The sequence below is a fragment of the Acomys minous genome, assembly GCF_964271855.1.
Source record: "Acomys minous genome assembly, contig: scaffold_24, whole genome shotgun sequence".
NCBI classification, from domain to species: domain Eukaryota; kingdom Metazoa; phylum Chordata; class Mammalia; order Rodentia; family Muridae; genus Acomys; species Acomys minous.
Genome location: NW_028182181.1, coordinates 1,324,765 through 1,344,462, shown reverse-complemented (window position 1 = coordinate 1,344,462; position 19,698 = coordinate 1,324,765). Strand labels below are relative to the sequence as shown.

The 19,698-nt window shown below is 47.5% G+C and overlaps 1 protein-coding gene across 1 annotated transcript in view; it reads right to left on the bottom strand.

Annotated features, from left to right (window-relative positions):
- LOC311591744 (gamma-tubulin complex component 3-like) overlaps positions 1-19,698 on the bottom strand; it is a 53,856-nt gene that overhangs the window by 24,503 nt on the left and 9,655 nt on the right. The window contains exons 3-11 of the mRNA XM_084803402.1: positions 18,948-19,015; positions 16,283-16,360; positions 15,446-15,657; positions 13,491-13,663; positions 12,400-12,518; positions 11,651-11,776; positions 8,512-8,580; positions 8,119-8,251; positions 6,982-7,148 (exon numbers count right to left, since the gene is read on the bottom strand). Coding sequence (XP_084659528.1) covers positions 6,982-7,148; positions 8,119-8,251; positions 8,512-8,580; positions 11,651-11,776; positions 12,400-12,518; positions 13,491-13,663; positions 15,446-15,657; positions 16,283-16,360; positions 18,948-19,015 — 1,145 coding nt within the window. The remainder of the gene's footprint in view (positions 1-6,981; positions 7,149-8,118; positions 8,252-8,511; positions 8,581-11,650; positions 11,777-12,399; positions 12,519-13,490; positions 13,664-15,445; positions 15,658-16,282; positions 16,361-18,947; positions 19,016-19,698) is intronic.

The window sequence follows — 19,698 nt, the reverse complement described above, 5'->3', positions numbered from 1 at the left end:
CTCCTGTGACCTGTCTCTAGCCTAGATTTCTATTTTGACTTTATTAACATACATATTCTTCATACATTATACATTTAAAATTAGGAATCACTGCACATTACAAATTTAGCCTTCCCAAGTAAATCATCTGCCAGTGTTTGCGGTACGTTCCATGGTGTGTGTGTGTGTGTGTGTGTGTGTGTGTGTGTGTGTGTGTGTGTGTGTGTGTGTGCATGCACACGCCGTGTTCCGGTTTTGTTGTTGCTATTATAGCTTTAGGCTTCCTTACTCTGGTACAATCTTCCCATTTCCAGATTATAGAAGTAGCCTTTTATGTATTATCATTTTATTTTTATTGTTTTGTGCTATTTCTATCATTAGTTTCTCGAAATAAAGTATTATCTTTTTATTGGTAAAATCTTTTTGAGTATGTTATACTTTTAAAAAATATTTATTATTTATACTGTATTCTGCACGCATGTGTGTCGGCAAGCCAGAAAAGGGGACCAAATTTCATTACAGATGGTTGTGAGCCACCATGTGGTTCCTGGGAATTGAACTCAGAACCTTTAGAAGAGCAGCCAGTCCTCTAAACCTATGAGCCATCAGCCCAGCCCCTGTTATCTTCTAACATGCTGCTAAATGTGGAAGGCTATCTGGAGTGGTGGTCCATGTCTTTAATCCCAGTCATGGAGGCAGGCATGGCTCTGCAAGCTCTCGGCCAGCCAGGGCTACATAGTGATATTCTGTCTCCAAAACAAACAAATAAATAACTGAAAGCTAGAAACTACTAGATACATTAATTCTAACAGTGGTTTATCTAGGGTTTCCTACTTAGATGAGCATACAGTTGATGAGTAAAGCCAGTCTTGCTGGGAAATGTCAAAAAGCGAGTGAGTTTGTCCACCATCTATAATGATCATAAAGCTTCCCACTAACTGTCACAGGTCCCTGAGAAGTAGAGGAAAAGCACTAATCTTTCCAGGAGAAACAAGATGCAAATTTACATTTATGAATACAGGCCAGACTAAGAGATAGTCAGGACTTCAAAGAACACTTTAAGAACTTGTTGAAAAATAATTTAATGTCAGAAAGTGGCATTCATTATTTACTTCCAAGAAAAATGATGTATGACATGACGCAGTCCAATTGAAACTGCATAAACACAAATACTACTCACTGGTGATCAGATTACTCCACACATGTGCCTTTCTCTGCTAGATGTGCTTCTACAATCGAAATGTTTAAACAGCACAAATAATGTGCCAATCAGAAAAACTTTAATAATTGATACAGTTGATGTTTAACTGATTTTGTTTTTAGATAGCATCATTCTCTCAGAGCTGCCCATGATGCTGGGGTCTCACGCTTGACTCTGTAGGCCGTACTTGTGAATGCTGGCTGTCGTGGGGTCACAGAGCAGGGATGAGCTGTTTGCAACTAACTAACTGGTCCGATGTACATTACCTTTCTACACAACCAAGGCAGCTCGGGGAAACAAACACTGCTGTGCTGGGGTTACCATATAACACGTACTGATATTAACCCTGAGACAAATCTGAAATGTTCTAAGCCCGCTGCAAGCATCTCCCAGTGACCATCACTGTGCTACAACTGCCCTTTGGCTTGCCATCCAACAGATGACATTAATTGCATGTAAATTGTATTTCTCTGTTACTCACTTAAACACAAGAGCTAGTTTTTACAGACAGCACACCAATTTATCCTGATAGTTGGAGTGCAGCTGGGTTTCTATCAGTGTGAACAATAAGGATTTTAATTTAAACTATAAAAAAAGCTCCCAGACAATTCAGTCATCTTTGGAAGTCACAAATACATTGCTTCTTCTAGGGCACAGGAGCGTGCACTCACTCTACAATCAGCTAGTAGTGAGCACAAAGGGTGTGCTCATCTTTAGGATACAATGAACTGGGAGACATATATGGTATGGTGGCAGAGGAAGAACCGAGGCCAGAACATAATTGCAGTAAGCCTTCATTGTATTGATGCATTTCCCCCTCAAGGTCCTTTGATTTCTACTATTATGTCAAACACAGAAAGAATCTAGGAGAAAAAAAAATTGTCATTGTACCCTGATTTCTCATTAACTGCTAGACAAATGTGCACTTCCCACCCGAAACAGGAGCAACAGGGAGATTTGCTTAGTGTGCAGCTTAGTCCCCAGACACTCCCACAGCAACCTGCCTGCTACGGCAGCCAGGATCCAGCTTAGGACTTGAAAAGCTCACAACCCCTTCATCCAGTCTCAGCTTCCCTGTATCACGAAGGTCATGGACTAGGCAAACACTTCAGCTACAGTTTCAAGCAGCACCAGGCTCCAGTTTTGTTGGCTAAACTTATCCCTAAGTATTGAATGCTTTTGATGTGCATGCAGCTGTCTTCTTGGCTTCCTGTATGTAGCATTTGCCAGCATAAAGAAACACAAGGATTTCTGGCACTGATTGGCAGTCTGCTAGTTTGAGAACCTTAGCACTAGACCCAGGCGTGCCTCCTTTCCAGTGCACTTCTCTGCAGTCCACACTTGGGGTTTCTCTATGCTAAGACCATGTCGCCTGCGAAGGTCATCTCTTCCATTCTTTTCTACCGGATTGGATCCCTCTTCACTGCTGTCTTGCTGGCACACATAAAATGCTGAGTAGAAGTAGGATATTGGTACCTTGTGTGGGTCTTTATTCAGGAGCAAGGTGGACAGCCTCTTACCAGCCCCAGGCATTAGCTGCTACTGTTCCAAAGACAGCTCTCTTCTGATCATGGCTTTGGTGTTTTATTGCTGTGTAGTACTGAATGTCAGCAGACGTTTCTCTAGCATGCACAGAGCAGACTGTGTCCTTTACACTCTCATCATGGCCCTTACTCTGACGGACTATGGCTCTTACTCTTATGGACTATGGCTCTTACTCTGATGGGCTATGGCTCTTACTTTGATGGACTATGGGCCCTTACTCTGATGGGCTATGGCTCTTACTCTGATGGGCTATGGCCCTTACTTTGATGGACTATGGGCTCTTATTCTGATGGACTATGGGTCTTACTCTGATGGGCTATGGCTCTTACTCTGATGGGCTATGGCTCTTACTCTGATGGGCTATGGCTCTTACTCTGATGGACTATGGGCCCTTACTCTGATGGACTATGGCTCTTACTCTGATGGACTATGGCTCTTCTCTGATGGACTATGGACCACACTCTGTATTACTAGGATGAATCCCTTTTGGTAACAATTTTTTCAATGTGCTCCTGGTAATTAGTGGAGGCTTTCAACATCTGTAGGTAGTCCTGAGAGATGTGGTCACATATTTACCTTGTGTGGTACTGTGATGGCTTCATGAAATGATGGAAATGTCCCTCCCTGTTGCACTTCGCCGTCTGGGGAGGCTTGGTGGAGACTCTGCAGCTGTCTGTCAGAACTCCCTCAAAGACCATCTCACGCATGTCTCAGTCTCGGGGATCTACTGACCTGCTGGAGGTCTGAACACATTCCTTGTGACTCAATCTGGGAGTCCTGCTTCTGGGAGCTAACACACCTGGGTCATACTCAGAGGACTCTTTTCTCTCTCTATTTCTGCCTGAGACTGTCAATGCCTGCAGACTCAATCACCTGCCACCTTCTGGCCTTCTCATGGAAAGGCAGCTGCTGAGTTCCTGCTGTTTCCTGCTGCCATTCTACAATACTATATGTCCTGTTGCTCTCTATGGACCTGTTCATTACATTTCTCATCAACTGAAAATGGACAATAAGTGATTTGTCCATCAGGTGCATGGACAGGCTCAGGCACTGTCTTTTCCTTTCCTTACTCTTTCTGTCTATCAAACGGAAGGCCTCATCTCACTCATAGGCAGTGGGTACATCTCTCTCCCTGCTCAGGCCTGCTGCAGAACAGTCTTAGGCTTTTTGTTGCTGTGACAAAATACCTGCTAAAACAGCTCTGGAGAGGACAGGTTACCCTGGCTCCTGTGTCAGGGGTTGTAACCACAATGGTAGGCAGGATGAAGAGCAAAGGATGCCTCTCCACTGCCTTTCTGTTCCCTCTGGTGGAACCTGGGCCCCAGCCTGCCTCTGGGATGCTGCTGCTCACTAGTTCCCATTGGGTTCCAGGCAGGTGTACCCTACTAACTAGTCCCCACTGGGCTCCAAGCAGGCGCACCCTCCTATCTAGTCTCCACTGGACTCCAGGTGGGTGCACCCTCCTAACTAGTCCCCATTGGGCTCTAAGCAGGTGTACCCTCCTAACTAGTCTCCACTGGGCTCCAGGTGGTTTACCCTCCTAACTAGTTCCCACTGGGCTCTAGGCAGGTGCAACCTCCTAACTAGTCCCTTTGGGCTCCTTCTCACAAACACATGCAGATGGCCACCTGCTGTGCTTTACCAGGTGCTTCCTAAGGCCACTGAGGCTGGCCACTGAGAGGGACCGCAGGAGCTAATTTTCAACTCACAATGTCTACATGGCTCCCCTTTCAGTTTCTCCTTACCAGTATTTACACCTTCTTCTGGCCAGGAAGCATTTCCCACTGCAGACAGCCCATAAACTACAGCTCACTTACAGCCACTGAGTTGGCACTTGAAAAAAATTCAGCTTCACAATCAAATTCTAGCTCACTTTGGCCATGTTGAGAAAGAATTAGCTTATGCGAGGGCTAAAGAGGCAAAAGCCTCAAGTTTTTATTACTCAAAAACCAAATATACTACCAAATATGTATGATAAATCTATTATTTGCAGTTTTTAAAAAATGTGACTTAAAACTTAAATGAAAAATATTTAGAGTTCACTAGAAAATGAAGGACATCAGGGACCTATATTCAGGGCAAGAGATGGCCAAATGTTCCAGAGACTCACTCTAGCCTCACCTATTCCCAGAATGCCCTTGACAGGCCCAGACTTTATACAGATCTAGGGGAGAGGGAAGGCTGAGTGAGGAAGACCCAGCAGCAATGGAGCAGGGACTAAGTCACAGCAAAGTGGACTGAAGGGACAAGCACAGCAGCCCTTACCACATGGCACCTAAGCTCAGAGAGAACCGCTACCTGTCAGTCATGCAACAGCAAAGAAGCAATGCAAATAGCACCAGGGCCAAAGCGTCACATGGGCAGAGGAACTGGCACACAAAGGACTAGGGACTTGGTCTTGCTGGTGCCTGTGAAAACCCGAGAATTATGAATTAGCACGGGGAGGTGTGAAAAGATTGGTGAGTCATGTGATAACATGCTAATTCTCAGGGAACACAGGGGAAGGACCCATACACAACTCATGGAACTTTTCTAGATATTTTAAATTAAGTCAAGAGCAAAGCATGAAAAAAATAAAATAAAATCTTTCAATGGGATAAGAAATGAGGTTACATTTGTTGAGTGACAAGATGAACCTATTCTATCATGCTCACCAGACCAAGACACTCGGTAACTTCTAAAACCCAGGGCTAGAGCGATGACTCAGTGAGTAAAGAAAAACAAACAAAGCCTGGACAGAAGCTAGATAGACAGCTCAGAGCTTAAGAGCAAGTGTCACAACGGCTGAGGACGCACGTTTGACTCTCACCACCCACACTGTGTGCCTCACAGCTCCTAAAGCTCCAGCTCCAGAGGAGCCAAAGCTCTCTTCTGGACTCTTGGGCACTGTCCTCACACATGCAATTTAAAATAAAAGAAGGTTCTTTGACTCTTTTTCTTCGGTTTGTTTTTATTTTATTTTATTTTATTTATTTATTTTTAGGTGCTCATTTGTTTTCTAATATATGAAAGCATATGGATTTGGGTGAAATGGGAGGTGGGAAGGACATGGGAGGAATTGGGGGAGGGATAATAATATAATAATCAGAATATATTATATAGAAAAAATAGAAAAAAAAGCAACACCATTAGAAAACAAAAAAACAAAACACAAAAAAAACTCTGGGTATAATGACACCTACTTGTAATCTGAGTGCTGGAGAGAGAGACAGGCAGATTCCTGGGGCAGGCTGGGTAGCCAGCCTAGTTTACTCAGCAAGGTCCAGGTCAAATGAGAGACCCTGTCTCAAAAAGTGAAGGTGGAAGTCGTCTGAAGATCAATACCCGAGACGGCACACATGCGTGCGGGCGCACACACACATATACACACACAAAATCAAATCTTAGAGTCTCACTCATATTCCAAGCAACAAGGTATCTTCAGAAGAACACCTCAAATGAACACTGTGCTACATAACAGCAAATCAGTGTCTGATAAAAATAAGGAACAATTATGTACCGCACATTTCAGAACTCCAGACAGAAGCCTGGTGATACGGGTTACTGGTGGAGAATTTGTCTAAAAAGCATGTGACCTGGATTCAACTTCCTCTCCTGCACTCACTTCCATGGCAAGCAGCAGAGGTTTTACCATGAATGCTGTATTTAGTGTGGTGTCTATGCATTTCTTAACCTCTTAGCATAAGTGAATATAGAATACAACTTTCATCAGGTTTCTGTTTCCATTTCTTAGTGCTACTGACAGCACTTCTGAGTGTGTTGTCGCTGGCCCTGTTCCCAACCACCACAAAGTCCTCTAGTGTCTGTTGGCTGAATGGTTCTGTGTGTCAGAGATTTTTAGGAACACGCGTGTTACATTGCACCTTAACTACCTGTATTTCAAAAGGAAAATAAACCCAGATGTAATAGCTTGCTTCACTCAAATACTTAGTACCAAGCTGACAAGTTTATAAAATAACCACGTAAAGAGACACCCACCCCAGTGCATCCGCAGGCCCTAGGGTGGTGCTCTGCCATCAGCCAGCCGGTGATCTGGTATCAGCAGGCCCCAGGGAGACCACGCTTTGCTGTCAGTCAGCCTGGACATGCACATTCCCCCTAACCACGTGACTGTGCTGATCACAGAGTAGCACCGTGCCAGAGGTGCATGGCCTTCAGAGGAGGCACAGGCCTGTTCAGAGAGATGATACTGGTCAAGATAGCTGCACTGGAGGAGTTGGCGCCCACAGCACTTAGCCCCAAGCCTTGGTACTTACTTCATGGTATGTGTCCTCCAGCTCCCCATCATAGATCCATCGGTAGAGGAAGCTCAGGACAGGGTGAGACACTAAGCTCAGAATGTGCTGCACCAGGGACTTCATGTAGGGATCCCCTGTCTTTGTATAGGCATGGACAGCAGAGGCCAGCTCACCCCCTTTCCGTCCTAGGGGAAATAAGGAAAAAAATACACAAAAATAGCCAAACTTGAAGTCATGACACAAGCAATCACTTAATATTAAGCAAAGACAGCAAGTGACAGTGATAATATGCCTCTGCTTTCTTCAGTCAGTACGAACCTTGTGTACCTAGTGACAGTAGCAGCACAGCATGGGCACTGAGATGCAGTCTCTGGCTGTACAAACACACAAGCAGGAGTCAGCCAACAAGCTTTTCAGTTGTAAAACTGACTACGAGTGACCAGCTGCCCCGTCTAGAGTCTTAAGATTCACACTTTACTCTGCAATTTAGCTCACACCTAAGTACTCATGAAAAGCAAAGGCTCTAAGGACAACATGACAAGATGTGGGGTGTGGCACACATGCAAACAGCCTGCCAGCAGCAGTGCAGCTCTGCAGCAGGACCCTGAGGAAGGCCCAGGAGCGGCAGAACTGGGTTCTAGCAAGGCAAGCGCGGAGTTGGCAGTGTGGGTCAGAGGCTCCTAGTCTCATACACATTGCTCTGGTGTGCAAGCAGACGAGTGATGAGAGACACCTAGGAACCCAGGAGCGAGTCTTACAGCAACAACTGCCGCAGACCTGTGTGTGCTCACTGCTGTGCCCTCAATGTGAGGCTGTGTGTCCTGTGTGTGCTCACTGCTGTGCCCCTCAATGTGAGCCTGTGTCTCCTGTGTGTGCTCACTGCGGTGCCCTCAATGTGAGGCTGTGTGTCCTGTGTGTGCTCACTATTGTGCCCTCAATGTGAGCCTGTGCGTCCTGTGTGTGCTCACTGCTGTGCCCCTCAATGTGAGCCTGTGTCTCCTGTGTGTGCTCACTGCTGTGCAATCAATGTGAGCCTGTGTCTCCTGTGTGTGCTCACTGCTGTGCCCCTCAAACAGAGTAGAATCACAGACCCTACCACAAGCAAGTTTTGCACCAAATATGTCTAGAAGCACAGAAAGGAAGCGCTCAGAGGACCTTGGCAGTAGTCGACCAGCGCAGCAAGGGTCTTCAGCCTTATTTTGGGGTCATATGTCCAAACCAGGAGGCGCCGCAGAGTGAGGCTGCTCTCTAGTCCCAGAGTCACACCTTGATCATCTTCTAACTGCAGCTAAAAAACAACAGGGAAAGGGTGAGCAAAGAGACTGAGTCAAGTCCTCACCCCAGAACCTACGCAAACGAAAACCAGGCCTGGCTGTGCAGCAATCAACTCAAACGTCCTCCTGTAAAAGCACAGCACTTTTAGGCTACACACAATTAGTCTTCATAGGGCAGAGAGGTCCCTGAAATGAGCAATCAACTGGTTCTAGGATGCTACAAGATGCTGTCTACAGTTTTCTAAGTCTTGAAGGATTCACCAGGAGTTCTTACCTGGGAGTGCAGGACAGAGAGGAGCCGGTAGTACTCGTTGAGCTCTTGGTGCAAGGCTGCACAGAAACTCTGTGTGAGAAAGACAAGCAGGGCTAAAGCATGGCCGTGCGCTCACAGTGGTTCAGTCTGAGACAAGAGTACACCACCACGGAGCTCAGGGCAACTGCGCTCCTGCATCTGTAGTGCTGATTTTAGTAAGAAGCAGCTTGAACCTTGCAGAAAGAAACAGGAGGGATGTGGCAGGTTTCAGTAATGCCACAAGCATGGTCACTTTAGAGGAGGACCCTTTTACATGGTGGCCTTTCTAAGTTTCTGCAGTTGCAACAACTTTCTTGAATCCACTTCCAAGAAATGGGGACTTCTACTAGCCCCACTTTTGGCATGGTTTCCTTACCGACCCAGTTCTCTCTGCAACTCCAGAGTTCGCTCCACAGATGCTGCCAGAAGTGGTAAAAACGGACCCACTGCCTGCAGCCCAATGATAAGACCCTCTTGGCATGAACCCGAGGCTATAAACAGAGCACACAGCCCAAAGTCTGCTTGCAAGTCAAGCTACCAAACAGACCAGCAAAGGCTAAAGCCTAGCATCTTTAAAGAAATATTCAGGCCCCATGGCTCCCCATACACCTTAATGCAATACACAATCCCATACAATATGTGCCTATTTTGCCACACAGAAGAATGAAATGCTCTTTTAGCTATAAAAAATGAACATAAAATACAAAAAAACCCTTCTGGTGATAAAAAGGAACATAAAATGAACATTTTCATTTCCTGTAGCTATAAAATTAGCACACCAACTTTATAGGCACACAGCCAACACTTCAAAAGTCAGACTTGTGAGATGAACTGCCCCAACCTAGGGAACCACAAAGGCCTTTGAGTGAAATGCTGGGGTCCCAGTGAGGGCAGACACCTCCAAATTCCCACCACCACCACACATGGAAGCAACCAGCTCAGGGCACAGGCGTCCTTACTAACTTGTTAGCTCCCCTAACATTCAGAGAGGCAGCAATGGGGCATTTGTTCAGGTACATCATCATGTTCTACAAAACCGCCACCCCAGTCTCCAACCGGGCAGAACCACAAACATAGACAAGGTTAAAAATAAGAACATAAACAGTTTATCAACTGACCAAGAGCTTAAGCTGCTGTCAGCCATGGAGAATGCACTCCTGCAGACTGCACAGCTGAAACTACAGGTGGTCTGCATGCCAACGCCACATAGCCAGGTTCTGTGAGCGCGTCCATCTCCCACAGCCCGAGGGAGTGGGGCTGGCTGGGCTGGACCACCTGGGCTTGCAGAGGAGGAGTAATGACAAGAACTGTGCTAGGAGCCAGTTCTCCTTCTGCACAATCCTGTCCCATCTGGACTATGACACGGCTCTGCTGAGGCCTCAGGGAGAATGCACCCAGCAAGTACCCACGACAACAGGCACAGACACACCCCAACAGGGATACAGATCACCCCAACAAGAGCACTCAAATGGTCTAACACGGGCAGCCATGGCTTCTTGACTTCAGCAGCAGGACACACAGGGGCTACATGCAGACAGTGTTGTGAACACCACCCCACTAGCATGGCCAATAAGATGAAAGCACAGGATTTAAATGCCTGACTGTAGGACCCTTATGATGCTACTATAGTGATAACATAGCTAAGGCACGTCTAGCAAGTTGTCAGGACCCGGAATATACAAAGTGTGAAACCGCCCAGTACAGAACTGGACATTCTCAAAAGACACAGCCAATGGCACTGAAAAAATATCCACAACTCCCAATTATCTGGGAAATGAAACCAAGCCCTGAGAAACACCCGAGCTCCAGTAAGAACAGCCACCATCTGGAAGATGAGGAAGGGGAAGCCAGCACACTGCTGGGTGGCTGAGCACTGGCTCCTCAAATAACTAAAGGAGGACTTCCAGATGCCAACACCCACCGTAGGCCTGTGTCGGTGCCTGCAGCACTATTCACAGCAGCCATATGTGAAAAAGTGCCAATGCACAGAGAGCTACACTGTGGAAATTCACGCAAACAGAAACATTTGAGACTGTTACACAATCTGCCATACAACTTTTCAGGCAGAAAAAGGAGTGAACTAAGTAAAGGTGACAGGCTCCACCTAGCCCCAGCCAGGCATGCTGTTAGTGTCAGCCCTCAGAGAACAAGAAGGGCAGTGGTCAGCCAGCAGGAAACTCTAGGCTCAAGCCTAGCACTAAGGATGCATTCTCTCCTCACTTTCTAGTACAGAAAGGAGCTTTGGTGAATGAACAGTGTGCAAGGTGACATGCTGTCAATCATGAAGCCAAACTTCATCCCAAGGCATCACTTTAAAGTCATATTCCTAGCCACCAGCCACACTGCCCCTGCCACACCCCTGGCCATCAGCCACGCTGCCCCTGCCATGTTCCTGCTGAGTTCCTGGCCACTACCACATTGCCCTGTTACACCCCTGGCTAATAGCCACACTGCCCCTGGCTAACAGCCATGCTACCACTGCTTTGCTCCTGGCCACCAGCCACGCTGCCCCTGCCATGCTCCTGGCCACCAGCCACGCTACAGCACCTCTGTGATCCTCTCAGTAAACTTCTATAGATACCGTTGGCAGCAATTCCTGAAAAAGAATCCAGCTTGGACCAAAAGCATGGGCCACCAAAATCTGCAGGAGGCCAAGACTTTGGAGGTATTCCCACACTGACTTTTAAATCCACATTCCCCTCAAGATCCAGCAGCCAGGAGGGAAAGGTGGCTGCTTCAAGTGGTGTGCAGCTCCATCAGTGTTCCAGCCTTACGTAGGCAGGCAGCGACAGCAATGGGTCCCCACATTCCACACCTGTCACACTAGAACCATGGACGCCTGGTCTGATCACAGCTCCAAGGCCCTTCCTATGCCTCGGAGGTGGCAGTGGTGGGCACAGCGCAGGCCCAAGCTTCCCACTTGCAAGTCTCTTTCGTCTGGCCTTGATGAACCCCGCCTGCCATTCCCTCATCAGTCCTCAGGCCCCGTGTTCTCAGTGGACCCTGACTGACAGCATCAGCAGTTACCAAGGACACTTTCTATAAGAAGAGCCCAACAGTGACTTCAGGCTCTGGCGCGGAGGAGAACAGCACTTCAGACCTGCAGTGACGATGAACATACCTGACCTACAAGTCCAAATGAGCGGTCCAGACTCCTCTGGTCGACATATTTTCTGATTTTATTATGTAACCATCCCAGCTCAGCAAGCCGGACTGCCATGTCCCTCAAAGATTTATTTACGTTTGCCTAAAATGTAAACACAGCAAAAGTAAAACTCAAAGACACCAGTAGAATTCACCATCAGCTCTAGCCACCTGTTCAAATATTCTAGCATTAAACAGCAGCCCAAGGAAGATGGAAGTAGCTACCACACCACCAAGAGGAAGAAAGCATGGCAGCAGGGAGGACGGAGCGGGAGCAGACCAGGCTCCTTCTGTGTCACTCTGTGGAATAGCATTCTGGGGCCTGCCCACCAGGGACCTTGACAATCCCCAGACACAGGAGAGTGATGACCTTGTCCTGTGGAGAGGAGCAGGGCGTACATCCACAGGAGCAGGGATGTGGGAAGACTGCATCAGGAATGCTGTGTCCAGGACAGCACACCACACTGGCCTCTGTTTCTTGGGTCCTCTACCCTCACTGCAGCAGCCCCAGCAGTGGACTCATAAGGAAAAGCAAGCCTCACCACAGGGGGCCTGTGATAGATCACAGGAGCCACAGATGGTCAGGGCAAGAAGCAAATCCAGCTGTGCCACTCATTCTGTCCCAGATCTGCCAATCCCTGGGGATGCCAGTCAGTAGGATGCTCGTTCTGACTCTAGTGACTTTTCTTATCCCTGAGCGCTGCAGGCGGCACTCGGCTACCGTACCTTCCCTTCCACTTTGTAGCAGTTGTCCGGGCTGCTCATTTTGATGTACTTGCCATCGATGCCCTGGAACACATAGAGAAGGTCCCTCACAAGAGCCGCTTCGGTGACCTCCAACGAGCCTGCAAAAGATTTGTAAAAGACAGTAAGGAACACTCTCTGTGTGACACGCCTTGCACGACTGACTCGCTGTGTGCCATACATTTGCTCCCAGGCCACATATGCCAACTCGGTGAGCTCAAGAGGCAGGACAGATGCCAGGGCCTTCTGAGGGGGAGGGCTCCTGCAGTGCCCTCCATGGAGGCCTCAGAAGACAAGGCCACCAGGCAGATCACCTCCTGCGACCACCAGGCAGATAGGGAGAGGAGAGCACAGCAAGGGGCTGTGTGACACCAGCTTACTCCATGCTTGGCCCTGAGGACCCACACTTACACAAGGGAGGCTAATGTGGTTGAGAAGGTGCATGTGTGAGTGCTCCATGGGACAGCTGCGTGGGCAAAGGCTTTCATGTGCCTGAGTTACAAATTACACTGCCCCCATGGCAGTAGCAGCCACAGCCTCAGGACCAGCAGACCATGAACCACCAGCAGATCCTGCTCCTCAGTACTGGTGACTCTACCTGCCAAGCACTGCTCCACGGTGTACACTCAAGAAAAGCACTCACAACCCCCTTGACTGCCTAATGGGACTTTAAATCCTTCAAACCACCACTGAAATGGCCAGTGAGTTTCCTTCACACTTGTGCCGCGCCTAGCTCCAGCACCCTGATCAAGACAGACACCATCCTCCACAGAGCGGGGACTTAACCCCAGAAGTAACTTTCCTGAAGGACTGAGTGGCTACCCAGGAGGAAGAGAGTGAGGTGGGAGGACGGGGCCTGGTACAAGGAGGTACAGAGTCCAACACCGAGGGAACCGGCCAGTCAGACGACAGCTGAGAGTGGGCGGCAGCAGAACTAACAGTGGGCAGCATGCAGTGAGCTCACAAGGCTTCTGGCCCCACCAGGGTCTGGTGCCTCATTCTATAAAAACTAGCATCAGGTCCTGGCTAGTGTTGAGAGTGAAATGGCTTCTCGATGCCAAGACACATCTTACCACTCGAATCCCCTTCTCTCCTTGACCTTGTCATGTTTCGAGAAAGAGCACTGGGGAGACCCTGGGAGGTAGCGGTTTGTGAAGAAGGCTGATTTGCAGTCAGAGTCCACGTAAGACGAGGCCCCAACTGCGGTCGAAGGCCAGCCCCAACTCCTGGAGCTTGATGAGGCTGTCTAGAGAAATAAAGATAAAAGCATTTATGACTTCAAACAACCAGACTCCACAAGAGACAGAAATGTTCCTAGGAATTTTCTTTACTTTATTAACTAGCTACATTAATTTATAAAGCTGATACCAGGGCTCTCCTATACCACCCATCTCCATAACAATCAGCTCCAGGTCCCTGGCACTGTCCTGGTACCGATCCAGTGTTCAGACCCGCTCCCAGCTGCATAGCTTACCTGTCCACCCGCATTACTCTTCCCTATTTGATTTTTCTACCAACACACAGCAGACATCATGCCTACACATAATCAGTTAGAAACTCTAAATTAGTTTTAACTTCAAGATCATGACCTTCATTAATTTAACACTTCCTCAGTTGATAGGTTTCAACACCTGGGCCCTGTCCCTTCCACTGGTCACCAGCCCCACCCCACCTTGTGTGCAACCTATGCAAACAGACCCTGCACTTTTAATTCATTTGGAGAATGCGCAAATACATGAAATGCAAGGCAAAAGTCCCCTGGAAAACATCACAGGCACTCTGTGGAAACCTATGAACCTGATGCTTATTTCTAGTGACAACTGTAATAAAACTACTGCTTCCTAGAACACTAAAACAGCCTCGGGCTCAAAACTGCACCTGCTACTCTAGAGTCTATACAGTACTCTGGGGAAGCCATTCTCCTCCTGCAGTCCCCTCGGTATGGGGAACACCATCACTCCTACCCTGCAGTACCCTCAGTATGGGGAGCACCACCACTCCTACCCTGCAGTACCCTCGGTATGGGGAGCACCATCACTCCTATCCTGCAGTACCCTCGGTATGGGGAGCACCACCACTCCTATCCTACAGTACCCTTGGTATGGAGAGCACCACCACTCCTACCCTTGGTATGGAAAGCACCACCCCACCTACCTTGCAGTACCCTCAGTATGGGGAGCACAACTAGTCTTCCCCTGAACTACTGTTGGTGGGCACAGACTTACTAAAAGCATTCAGTAATACTGTGCATCTGAAAAGAACTGTAAACATAAAATAAAAGCCTAATTCAGGTCAAAATTGTCTATGTAATTTTTTTCATAACAGCACTAAGCACTCTAATTTCTAAGGTCACAATTGAGACCCTTTCAGCCAAATGCGGGCTTTGGGTCAGCTGTTGGTAAATGGTACAGCTCATCACAGGGCAATGTGTGGTGCACACAGCCCATGCTCAGTACCTGCTGTACAATATAAGTCAAAGTGACTTGAGATCCCACCGTGCTCGCACGGGAAACAGCATGCTTTTGACACTGATTCTCTGACCACAACACTGTTCCACCGTGACAACCAGCAATGACAATGGCAGGACGCGAACACTGCCTGTCTTAGGCGCATATCCTTGGCTTCCATCCTCTTTGCTCCCAGCACTAACCATAAGTCTGAAAATCACAACCTAGGACAATGCACCCTGCTACTTCTTCAAGTTTTGAGTCCAACAGAAACAGCCTAGCTAAAAGCTTAGGGTTTACAGACCTACAGCCCAATACCCTGGAAGCCTGGGCAGGACACACACAGCACCTAGATGCTTCTGGTTCTATCATGTTGCATGTGCAGGTGTGTGCACATGCTGTGTGCAGGTATGTGTGTGTGCGGGTGTGTGTGTGTGTGTGTGTGTGAGTGCGTGTGTGTGTGTATGTGTGTGCATGTGTGTGTGTGCGTGTGTGTGTGTGAGAGAGAGAGAGAGAGAAAGAGAGAGAGAGAGAGAGAGAGAGAGAAAGAGAGAGAGAGAGAGAGAGAACACTCAAATTACCCAGGGAGGAAAGGCTGCACAGGTGTGGGACCACTGAGGCCACACATGCCGATGCTGCTGATTCCGCTACTGCCCAAGCTGCCAGCGCTCTGCGCCTGCGTGCTGCGGTCCTGGAGGCTCAGGGGGAGGCTCTGAGGCCTGGCATGGTAGTAAGGCATTGAGTGAGCATCTCTTGGTAATGGTTGTGCAAATAATGAAGCGTAGCTAGTTACCTGAAATGAAACGCACCGTAAACACACAGGCAAGAAACTGTAGGGCACCGTGCCCAACCTGCAGGGATGCTGTGCCCTGTCCCCGTGCTAGGGACGCTGTGCCCCTGTCTTCTGCTAGGGACGCTGTGCCCCTGTTCCTGTGCTAGTTCTGCCACTGGATCAGCAAGTCAGCGAAGGTACTGCTGAGCTGACAGGGCCAGCCCCCTGAGCTCCTGCGGTTACACAAGGAGGAACAGGCCCTCCACCCACACTCCTCAGCTCCTTGCCAGCCAAAAGTCTGCGGAGAGTCTCTCATACTAGGCCCTGCAGCAGGGAAGAGCCAGAGGCTCCAGGAAATGCACATGGGAAGGCTTACAGCAGGAAGCCTGCTGCTGTGACAGTGACAAGTGCTCCCAACTACACCAACCCTTCCAGGCTGTTGGTCCTAATTTGAGGGTCCACTCTTTAGCAGCTGCTACATCAGAATAACATAGTTTTGAAACACATCTTCTGGAAACTTCCGTTCAAAAAGAAAAAAATGACTTGACCACCTGGCCTGTAGGCTTTTAGCTTTTCTATTATTTTCTTTCCTATGAAAACATGGTGTGACCAGCCTACAAGACACAGCTAGGGCCCGCTCACCCACCTTGCTGGCTTGCTTGCGAGGATCCTCACTAAGGTTCAGCAAGAGGTAGAGGATTGACCATGTATTTTTCAAAACTCCCTGTTTAAAGTAAAAATAAAATATTACAAGAGCTATTGTCTCAACTTTGTTTTCCCTCTTATACTTATTTCCCAAATAGGCATACACTTTAAAATTCACCTGGTGACATTCACTCTGAGCTCACTTCATCAGTCATAAATGGCACTATACTCATGAAGACTGGAAGTGACTCTGTGACCAACACCCAGGTCCTTAACTCCCTGGAAACAAATCCCAAATTTACCCTGCTTTGAATTAGTAAAACTTAACCAACAACAGTGATGGTTTAAAAAAAAAAAGAAAAAACTATTACCAAAAACATGTGGATAAAGCTGGGTATGGTGGCACACACCTTTAATCCCAGCACTCAGCAGGCAGAGACAAGCAGATAGCTGTGAGTTTGAGGCCAGCCTCATTGACACAATGAGTTTCAGGTCAGTCTGGACTATATAATGTGACTTTGGTCGGGGAAGTGAACTGGTTTTCTAGATTAGTGTCCCATTTGGAGCACAAAAGAAGTCTGTAGAAAAGATAAGCTAAGGATGGAAAGTATTCCACCCCTGTGAGCACCCTGATGTTTCTAATGGAAACAGACATGCAGGCAAATGACACAACTGGAGAGGGTCCCTGGGGAATCTCTAGAAATGTGACCATGATGAGCAGGAACCACAAACAGATCCATGGGCTAGAACTGCAAATACAATGAAAACGTCTGCAGGTGTGGACAAGGCCTGGAGGCCTTTGCTGCAGTCCCCAGACACTTCACTGCACTGCGCTGCACAGGGAAGCGGCTGGGAGAAGACTGCAGCAGCCTGGAACAGAGGCAGGCCTCACAGGGCCAGTGACGGCCAGGCCCTGTCTGCACCACATGACACACTTCCTCTGACTCTGTCTCTGTCTCTGTGTCTGGATTCCATTTCTCAGTCAATAACAGCAGCTGCCATTCGCAAATAACCACAGCACCAAGCACTCTAAGTGCACCACTTCCTGTCATCACCACGATGCCAGAGACCCACTCTTCACCCACAAAGGAAACAAGAGCATGTAGGAAACCCCAGGACTCAAACCTGGCTGCTAGGCGTCACCGGCAGGCAGACATAAGACTGCTGAGAGGAGTCAACATGACAGTGGACAACAAAGCAGGAAAAGCAGGCTGCCTAAAGACATGGATACCCAGAGGCACCAGCAAAAAACAAAAGGAAGGCTCCCTAAACCACAGAGGACACCAGGCTGTATGTCTCTGAGGGGGCATGTCCCTAAAGAATGTGCCAGTGGAAAAACAGCTGGAAGACCTCTGCCTCTGTAATTAAAGTGAAGGCCAGAATCCCAGCTCTCACTTCAGAAAGGGTGTGAATGGGAAGAAATTGGGGGGGGGAGCCCCCCAAGTGAACTGGTGCATACAAAATCTGACAATGACATGTTGGAAAGCAAGCCATATATATTTTAACTAAAAAACATGCGCAACTGAGCTGACCTTCCCACATCAGCCTCCCCAGTTCTGAGACACAGGAGTGTGTTGCCACACTGGGCTTAAGAGCGGCCTCTTTTAACATAGGGAATAGGTAGTGACAGACAGATAGATAGATAGATGACAGATGATAGATAGATAGATATAGTTGATAGATACAGATAGTTGATAAATGATGGATGGATAGATAAATACAGAGGTGGATAGATAGATGATAGATGATAGATAGATAGATAGATAGATAGATAGATAGATAGATAGATAAATAGATAGATAGATAGAAAGATAGATTAGATGGATGGATGTATACAAGCAAGCATAGGAATAAAAAGTTTCAAACAAACTTTTAGAAAACAACCTTCTTAATTTCAGTCTCACAAGTGCATCTCCATCCAGTGGCCACAGCATCACACAACAGGTTTTGCTGCATCAAACTATCTCCATGATCCTAGCGAGGGCAAGCAGCTCCCTAACTACAGCACATAAACTCCCCTGTCACCTCTGCAGTGCAGAAGTCAGTCACAGATGGAGAAAGACTGAAAACAAGAAAAAGTGCTGCCGCTGTTGGGAACCACCTTGAAAGAGATGGACTGCACACAAGGCTCTCAAGTCTTCCTTCCTAGGCTCCTCTGGGTCCTTAGTCCTCTCTACCGGAAGAAGAAAGCTAAGTAAACTCAATTCCTTGCAACCAGAAATCACAAAATCTCAACTGTGGTGCAAGTATCTTTGTGAAACTGACAAATCTTTATCAAAATATTAGATTAGGAAACTATTCAAGTATCAGTACCCAATCACAAAAGGGTCAGAATTGTTTTCCCTTCTGTTTTTCACTCTAGCAACAAAATGTGTTGCTCATGTAAAACTGCATGAGGCACGGAACTTCTGCTGTGGGGCCAGGTCTGACATCCACCAGTGCACCCACTCTTGGCAATGTCATCAAGACAACTTCAATGCAAGCTGGAGAAGTCCATTTCCTATGCAACAGACAATCGCCAGCCGTCCAACAGGAAGTCCAACTAATACTTCTAACCCTGAACCTTTCAACTGCAGCTGAAAGCCATTACTGATTGCATAAAGGACAGCATGCAAGGCCACCACACACTCCCAAGCCACTCTCATTCATGGACTTCCAGAACATACCTGCGAATGAAGTTTTCTGTGGAGCTCTGAAAATAATGTGGCATCTGCTTCTCTCCTTTGTCGGATGACTGAAAATTTTAAAAGGGGATTAAGCCTATTAGTCACACACACCCTGATTCAGTGTTACGAAAGCATTGCATCTGTGCTAATAGACTGAGACCGCTGAAAAGAATACTGAACCCAGAACCCAAAGAACAGGTCAAGGAGACTTAGCAATCATTTGGTCAGCTCACCTTGCCTGTCTGACATGGGTAAAACATGGAGACTCTCAGGCTGGGTTGTCTACAAATACTGATACAGAGTGAGGCAAACTGTTCTCAACTACTAACTGAGAAGAGCTACCAGCAGAGAGGGATGGGGCATTGTCCAGGAAAGCATGAATTCACAGGACCACCAGACATGCAGTTCATCTGACTTAAGCCACACCCTAGCCAGGTGGTGCATGCTTTTAACCCTAGCCCTCAGAAGGCAGAGGCAGGCAGGTCTTAAGTCCAAGGCCAGCCTCAATGACCAGCCAAAGTTACATAGGGGTGATACCTTGTCTCAAAAACGGTCACACTCTAACATTTCTGCTAAGCTGTACACCAGTATTCCATATTGCTTCATTATGAAATAATGACTGTTTCAAAAGAAACATCAATGCATTTATTATGAATCTTATTTTCTTTTCTTTTAAATTATTTATTTATTATGTATACAGTGTTTTACCTGCATATACAATTGCACTCCAGAAGAGGGCACCAGATCTCAT